Below are 9,197 nucleotides of genomic sequence, written 5' to 3' on the forward strand. Positions count from 1 at the left end.
TTAAGAAACTGTTATACGGCTGTAGAAACTGTTATACTCAGAAAATAATGTAAAAATTACTTTTTATGTGTATTTTTAATCAATTTATTACATTTGGTAATGTTTCGAGCATTTTTTTCAAACGATACTCATTTGTTTGAAAACTGTTATATAGTTTTCGCAACTGTTATATTCCTGAAATAACGACAAATTGTCTTTATAATGCGTTAAGAATTAATTTATTACATTTAGTAATACACTGCGCAATTTTTTCAACATTTACATCAGTTTGTGAAAACTGTTATACTGTTTTGGCAAACTGTTATATTCCCAAAATAAACAAAATTTTGGATTACAATCTCCTACAAATTTATTTATTACATATAGACATGTTCCGTTCAATTTTTTCTTACGGCACTTAATTTTGGAAAACTGTTATACCGTTTTGGAAACTGTTATATTCGGAAAACCTATGAGAAATTAGTTTTCAATTCGTCAGAAATTGATTAGCATGTTATTATTTCCCATTAGTGATGTTCGGAACAGTTTTTTTCCAATCTATACTCAATTTTTGTTAACTGTTATACTCAAGAAATTATTTGAAATTGATCAGAAGTTTGTAAAAAAATCCTCAACATTAATTAGCATGTTACTAATTGCCATAAGTTATGGTGGGGATTATTTTTTCCGAAATAAACTAAATTTTTGTAAACTGTTATACTCAAGAAATTGTTAAAATATTAGTTTTAAATTCTTGTAAACTTCAATTTAATTTGACATGCAAATTTGTAATTTTATATTTGCTATTTTCTAAAATTAAGTCAATTTTTGCAAACTGTTATACTCAAGAAGTAATTAAAAACCTCGGTTAAAATGTAAAATTTTGTGTAAAAAGGATCCTATAAAAATATTATTATATCCCGCTATATTATTTTCAAAGTACATAGCATTTTTAGAAACTGTTATACTCAAAATATTCTTAAAAATCAATGTAAAATTACTTAAATTTAATTTCTAAACATGTAAAATACAATAGAGTCATATGTAAATTGATCCACTTTTTTTAATAAGTTCAATTTTTCAACCTTACTAATATTTAGAAAACTGTTATACTCACGAAGTATGTTAAAACCTATTAAAAATTACTCAAACTATTTAAAATCTGTTGCGCTACATGAAATTATGTGAAGTAATGCAATATTTTTTGATTTCATTAAAATTTTGCAACTGTTATACTCAAGAAGTATTTAGTAAGAAAATGACTATAAACTAAACAAAATTACCTGTAAAATGCGTTACATATAATTATGTAATGTTCGGTATTAATTGTTATCAATTTCTTACTAATTTTGGAAACTGTTATACTCAAGAAGTGGCAAGAAAATTACTATAAATTACAAAAAATACCATTAAGTGGCGTTACATACAATTATGTAATGTTTGATTTTAATTTTTAGCAATTTCTAATTCATTTTGGAAACTGTTATACTCAAGAAAATAGTAAGAAAACTGTTATATCCTTCCAAAAATTATTTGAAATTACTTTACGTATATTAATGTAATATTCTGTTTTAGTTTTTATTAATTTCTAACTAATTTTGGAAACTGTTATACTCAAGAAAATAGTAGGAAAATTGCTATAAACGTCCAAACATTATTTGAAAATGCTTTACGTATATTTATGTAATATTCTGTTTTAGTTTTTATTAATTTCTAACTAATTTTGGAAACTGTTATACTCAAGAAAATAGTAGGAAAATTGCTATAAACGTCCAAACATTATTTGAAATTACTTTGCGTATATTAATATGATATTCGGGCTACTTATTATACATTTCTCACTAATTTTGGAAACTGTTATACTCAAAAAATTAGTAAGAAAATTGCTATAAACTACCAAAATTTATTTTAAATTGCTTTACGAATATTTGTGTCATATTCAGTTTTACTTGTTATCATTTCCTCACTAATTTTGGAAACTGTTATACTCACAACGTAATTTAAACGATTTCATTAAATTGCTTATGTAATAAAAAATAGTATTTTCTAAACATATTTGTAAAATTGTATAACACGTTTAACTGTTATACTCGATCTGTTATACTATACGATATATTATAACAGTTTCCTTAGCTCAATTATTCTAATTAATATTAATTATGATAATTCTTTAAGATACTAGCACACTTTTCGAACTGTTATACACATAATATAACAGTTGTTCTCAAAATATTCAATAGTATAACACTTTTTTAGGTCTGGTGGTATAACTAATTTTCTATTATGACACATTTCCATCATTATTTTTAAACTGTTATATTTGGTAGTATTTTTTCCTCCGAAATGTAGACCTTTCTAACATGTTTTCTATATGTATAACAGTTTTGTAACTGTTATACTGGCTTCCAAAATACTTCAATTCACCATAAATCCCTATTCAGCACCTTTTTTAACCATTTCCCTACAATTATAACACTTTCCTAACTGTTATACAAGTCAGTATAACAGTTTTTTACAACTTCCATACATGAAAATTTTAACTTTCTCAATTTTCGTATAACTTAAAATTTATATAAACGATTTTTTCCTTTAGATGCTATGTGTTTCCCTCTATATTTTTGCCGAAATTCGGGGATCCAAAAGGGTTGTATTTACGAAGCCTGGGCCATTTGAGTCAGTATTTCAAAACAGAAACCAAAAAAACCAAACCAAAACATGTTCTTTGCCATCTTTCGAAGTTAAATAATCTGTTATACAGACACCATCTGCAATGGCAACTAATTGGTATAGTTATCGAACGAACCCAAGTACTCCAATGCTGCACGATAACAAAAATGATATTGATCCTGCAAAAGAAAAATATTTAAAAAAATCAATATTTTTTTGAAAATTAAATTTCCAAAAAATCTTACCTCTGTCTGAACCATGGCTGGTCGTTGAGCTCGCAATATGCGTACAGTTTGGAAAACATCGAGTACACCTTCATATTGCATACGTTCGAGGACAATGCTTAAGGTAATGAAGACTCCAGTACGTCCCACTCCGGCGCTACAGTGCACAGTTATTGGGCCATCTTGGCCAAATTGTTCCTTGGTCTTGTGCACCTGGCCAATGAAATCGATAAAACCTTCACCCGACTTTGGTACACCCTGTTCGGGCCAATCGATAAATTGGAATTGGCGTACAGTACGTGAGGAACCGTCACGGGCATCGGTGACCTGCGGGGAAGGCAGAATAATTTTTTTAGTGTTTCGATTTTTTGTTGAATTTTAATCAAACTTACCTTGAATTCTCTCAACTTATATTGCGGCATATTATATTCAGCAATCGGGTCCACGACATAGTATTGATAGCGTACCGAACGTTCATGGGGCCAATATTGATAGCATTTTTCCTGCAAAATTAATATTAATAACATCATTGTATAACAGTTTCGATTTATTATTATATTAAAAAATATAACTTTTATATCCTCCTCGGAATTATTAACTTTGGCAATCCTTCTTAGTAGGCGCCATTTCGCCCTACTACTCCATTATCGGATTATTTAGAGTTCTGGGCACATATTCCACACAAATCGTAGATAATTCGAGATCTGTGACTCATAATAAGCTAAAAACCGCTATACCACAATTTATTGAATTTTACCTACTTTTGATGGAGGCCCCATTTTTCGCCCTAGCACTTTTGATGAGGGGCCATACTGCCCTACTATCCACTTATCTGTTGTTATAGACTTTTCTTTTTTGAAACTTATTTAGGTTCTGACCCCATTTCCCCCTTGGATCATTTGATGAACGGCTCATAATGAACCTATTTATAAAAATTTAATGATTTTTTAAGTATGTCCCATTTTTACCCTACTACTCAACTTTCAGATTCAGATTTTCAAATTTCCGTCTATCCTGGATATAAATTTCCCATTCGCATTTAGCAAACCTTTAGTTTACTGCAAACTATTAAATTTGGTAAATTTTTAGGTGGTGTCCCCAAATCATCCTACTATTCGTTTTTCAGGTTTTCTTTTGAAGTTCTTGTCTTTTTGTCTACCTAAATCGGTGGTAGATTCTGATTTGGCAGTCGTATTAAGAACATTTTTTTTATTTACGGACAATTATTGACTTTGGTCGACTTTTAGGTGATGTCTCCATATTGCCCTACTAGTCGATTTTCCCGATTTTTTTTTTAAATTCTGACCAAATTATCCGACCAACTCAAATATGATTTCCCATTTGAGATTCGTATTTATTGATCTTGGTCAATTTTAGGTGATATCCCCAAATCACCCTACTATTCGATTTTCACGCTTTTTAGAAATTCTGGCCACATTGTTTACCTAAATCGGTTGTAAATTGAGATTTGGCAACCATATAAATCAAAACTTTTAATCATAGATTTTGGTTCACTTTTTTGGTGGAGTTCCCATATCGCCCTATTAGTCAATTTCCCGATTTTCTTAAGTTCTGGCCAAATTATTCGATCAACTCGAATATGATTTCCCATTTCAGACTCGTATTGAGATAAAAAAAGCTATGTACAAAAATTTATTGATTTTGGTAAACTTTTTGGTGATGTCCCCAAATCACCCTACTCTTCGATTTTCATACTTTTTTATATGTTCTGGCCACTTTGTCTACGTAAATCGGTTGATGATTCTGATTTGGCATTTGCATTAAGAACAATTTTTATATATTGAAAATTATTGACTTTGGCCGCTTTTCAGGTGATGTCCCCATAATGCCCTACTAATCGATTTTCCGATCTTTTTAAAATTTTGGTCAAAAGTATCCGACCAACTGTAATATGATTTTCCATTTGAGATTCGTATTGAGATAGAAAAGCTATGTACACAAATTTATTGATTTTAGTCAACTTTTAAGTGATGTCCCCAAATCACCCTACTGTTCCATGTTTAGGTTTTTTAGAAGATCTGGCCAGATTGCCTACCGATATCGGCTGTAAATTAGAATTTTATTTACTGAAAATTATTGGCTTTGGTCAACTTAAAGGCAAAGCCCCCAAATTGCCCTACTAGTCGATTTTCGAGCCTTTCGAAGTTCTGACCACATGATTCGACCAATTCAGATATTTTTTCGTATTTGCGATTCGCGTAGAGAAATAAAAACCCTATGTACATAAAATCATTTATTTTGGTTAATTTTTCCCGGAGTCCCCATATCACCCTACAATTAGAATTTCAGGTATTTCTAAAGTTTTGGCTACATTATCCGATCAACTTGGTTACGATTTCCCATTTGAGACTCTTATTGGGATAAAACCCCTATGTACAAAATTTCTATGGATTTTTTCCCAATTTTTGAAGTTCTGACCACATTGTCAATCTAAATCCAGATTATATTGAGATTTGCCTTTCGCATTACGAACAACTTTTAATTGCAGAAAATTTATTGAATTTTGCCAATTTTTTGTTGAGGTCCCCATATGGCCCTACTTCAAAATTTCGGGCTTTTAAAGGGTTCTGGCCACATTTTCGGCGTGAATTGTTTCTAATTCCTCATTTTGGCATTTGTATTGAGCAAAACATTAATTTGGAAAAAATATTACATTTGGCCCACATGGCCCCATATTCACCCTACTAATCGAACTTCGGATTTTTGAAGTTCTAGTTACAAATCCTATAAAATTTAAATTTACGTTGTCGTTTTGAGTACTAAACATCAATACAGACAGTTTTTTACCTACTTTTTGTTGAGTCCCCAAATAACCCTACTAGTCGATTTTTGGGTTCTAAAGGGTCGGTCAAGGTTGTTTAATTTTAAAATTTTTGATTATCATTGAGTAAAAAAAAATGATTACAAACATTTATTGATTTTGGAATACTTGTCATAGAGGTCACCATATCACCCTACTATCCGATTTTCGGAATTTTTGAAGTTGAATCGGAAATAATTCCGAATTTGAGATATTGAGTTAAAAAACGTGTTTATAAACATTTAATGCTTTTGGTCAAATTTGTCCCCAAATAGCCCTACTACTCGATTTTTGGATTTGTTTGCAGTTCTGGTCCCATTTTCTGCCCTAATCTGATATATCATTGTGTATTCTTATTGAGTAAAAATTAGATCTTACGAAAAATTATGATTTTGGCATACATTTTGGTTAGGTTCCCATAATCAACCTACTATTCCAATTTGGCGGAATTTTTTGAGGTTCTGACCGAAATTTCCGTTAAGATCTGGTATAATCTGTGATACATGTCGGTTAAAAAAATATGCATTTTGGACTATTTTCCGACGAGGCGTAAAAACTTTATACATGAAGATTCTATTGATTTTGGCCAATATCGTCCCTATTTCGCCCTACTCCTCGATTTCCGGTTTGGTGAATCTTTTGCCACATTTAGAACCCATATCGGATATAGTATCGCATTTTTGGATTCGTCTGGAGCTAAAAATATATGTACCGAAATTTATGGTATTTGGTCTACTGACCCCATTTCGCCCTACTACTCGACTTTCTAATTTGATGTTGTCTCCTATCGCCCTACTCTTCGATTTTCAATTTGGTGAAGTTCCTACCACCTCTTCCTCCCATATTTTGCATTTTGGGAGTCGTCTGGAGTTAAAAATATCTGTACTAAAATTTATGGTACTTCTCCCACTGGCCTCATATCACCCTACTACTCCATATTTCAATTAGTTAAAGTTCTGGCCTACTTTTCCACCCAAAACGGATATAATAACGCATTTAGGATTGGTAATCATCTAAAAACAGCTACACCAAAATTTATTGCATTTGACCGATTTTTGGGTGTGGTCCTCAAATCGTCCTACTACTCAATTTTAAGGTCCTGCTCAGATTTCCTGCCCATGTAGAATATAATTTTGCACTTTGTGAGTTGTTCTAAGCTAAAACTTCTGCACCAATATGTATTGAATTTTATAACATTTTGGGCGATGTCACCATATCACCCTACTACTCCACTTGGGGGGTTTTAAAGGTCCAGATAATATATTCTAACATATGTTAGCGTTCTTTTTTGTGATATATGAGATTTTCAAACTTACCCTTCCCATTTCCTTGAGTTTCGTAAGCATCACGACAATAGTCGAATTATGTTCCCATAGCATGCGCCAGAAATCTTCAGCCGTATCCTGCAGGGGGCCCTGTGCCGCAATATATGCCGAACGATAACGATAACCTTCAATGAAACTGGCATTGATATAATCACTACCCTCCACACCATGTATGGGTGTTAGATAGACCCGCGACGACTCATATGGCAAAATATGGACCAGACGATTTTTATGTTTATTGCAGGGTAAATTGGCCGTAACAAATTTCGATGAGTCGACTTTAACGTTGGAGAGTTTCTTAAATTCAATTTCCATGCCGGTAATACTTTCTCCTGGCTCTGTGGTCAACAACTTTTGCAAATGGGTATGCAAGTTGCGGGCTGGGACCTCAGTATTACCACAAATTATGGCCTCCAATATGGCATCGTGTATGAAAATGTATTGATCCTCGGTTTGGACCATGTAATTACGTTGGGCCCGAAGACAGGTGACATGACCATAGATATCCACGATTTTTTCATGTTTCATACGTTCCAGCATAGAGTCAATGACAATGTAGCAGCCGGTACGACCCACCCCAGCGGAACAGTGAACCACAACTGGGCCGGAATCGGGTGGAGTAAGAGCACGACATCTACGCAAGAATTGCAAGAAAGGTGCAGGATGATCGGGTACTCCATGATCCGGCCAGGCTGTAAATTGCAATTGTTTCAGTTCGCGGCGTTCATTAAAGCCTTGACGACACAACTGGAAGGTCCTGATACTATAGGTGGCCAACTCCTGGGTCTCCGTAATGGTTACAAACATCTGACCATAAGTCTCAGTGCCTCGTGTCGGCCAATATTGGTCACACTTAATGCGTGTCCTCTCCTCTAGCCGGGTCATCATAACAATTGTCGTGGTCTTCAGTTCCCAACACATACGCCAAAAATCGGAAATGGTGTCCTGGAGAGGTCCTTGCGTGGCCACATAGGCATTGTGTTTCCTATAGCCATCACAATAATTGGCATTAATATAATCCGAACCGACCACACCATCCATGAGGGGTAAGATGACTCTCGAATGATCATAGGCGGTGACATTGGCATAGCGATTCTTGGGCTTGTTATATTCATAATTGGAGTTGTCCCAGGTGAATTGTTGACCGGGTTCAATGCTTTCATATTCCTGAGAGAATTTCTGATTGTCATTTGCCTTAAGGCGTTCTACGTGATTGGCAAATTCCGATATGGGTATGGGTGGATGGGAAATCATGCCGGGGGTTTGGAAGTTAAGGCGGCGCATATCAACCGGATCGCTGGGTGTGGGTCCGGCACCCAAATCGGCGGCCATAAGGGGTCTTGTGACAGCTGCCTGATCGGGGGTCTTGCATGGTTGCCTTCTCCTCTTGATAATGTAAATAATGATGAAGGTGGTGGACAAAATCAGTGCAGCCAGGACGGGTAGGATCACCCACATCATGCCAGGTTCATCTTTGTTACGATTAACCGAAACTTCAGGTTCCGATGGCCAATTGGGGTCAGGACGATGTGGTCGTTCACCCGGAGGTGCCTCACGCATATCCAAGGAGAGGAATTCCGAAAATGGACTTGAGGTATATAAATGTTTTTGCGGTGTATCCACGACAGCTCTCACGAAGATGCGGTAACGCTTCTCCCGTTCCAATTTTCGATTTGTAAAATTATGATAATCATCTCCGGAACCCAGGTGGAAGGTGAAGGGTATAGATCTCTGGGGGAACTTGGCTGCAATGTATGGGGCATTGGGCCGTTCAGGTTTGTTCCGACCCGGTAATAAATCTTCTGTGAGGAATTGATCAGGATTCTTGTGCAAATTCGATTTATCCTCCGGCACCACCACCAAATAGTAATGGGAAATAGGACCATATTCTTCGGAAGCTTGCGGCAGAATAACCAAAATCTCTTCCCCGTTGACGACACCATAGAAATCCGGTTTAACCATGGGCTGTGGGGCAGCCATCTGCGTGGTCACTGTGATCTTTGTGGGAGGACGATATGAATAATCACTGGGCATGGCACTGACATTAACATTATAGGTGGTAAAGGGGCTCAGCTCATTGATGGTATGGCTCTTGGCATAGGCCTTCAGGATTATTTCCCGTTTCTGGACAATTTGGGTTTGTGAAAAACCCTGAGAATCAACAAAGACCTTCATGGCATC

The 9,197-nt window shown here is 34.9% G+C and overlaps 1 protein-coding gene across 1 annotated transcript; it reads right to left on the reverse strand.

The window, feature by feature from the left end:
* Positions 1-2,723: 2,723 nt before the first annotated feature.
* LOC133330609 (tyrosine-protein phosphatase Lar-like) lies at positions 2,724-9,194 on the reverse strand (the record flags this gene model as incomplete). Its single annotated transcript, XM_061539050.1, has 4 exons — positions 2,724-2,825; positions 2,892-3,197; positions 3,263-3,373; positions 7,008-9,194. Coding segments are annotated over 4 exons (2,673 nt in total), but the record flags the coding sequence as incomplete, so codon positions are not given.
* Between the last annotated feature and the right edge of the window lie 3 nt (positions 9,195-9,197).

The sequence above is a fragment of the Musca vetustissima genome, unplaced genomic scaffold, assembly GCF_032173495.1.
Source record: "Musca vetustissima isolate MV318-11 ecotype Yass unplaced genomic scaffold, APGP_CSIRO_Mvet_v1 utg38774, whole genome shotgun sequence".
NCBI lineage: Eukaryota > Metazoa > Arthropoda > Insecta > Diptera > Muscidae > Musca > Musca vetustissima.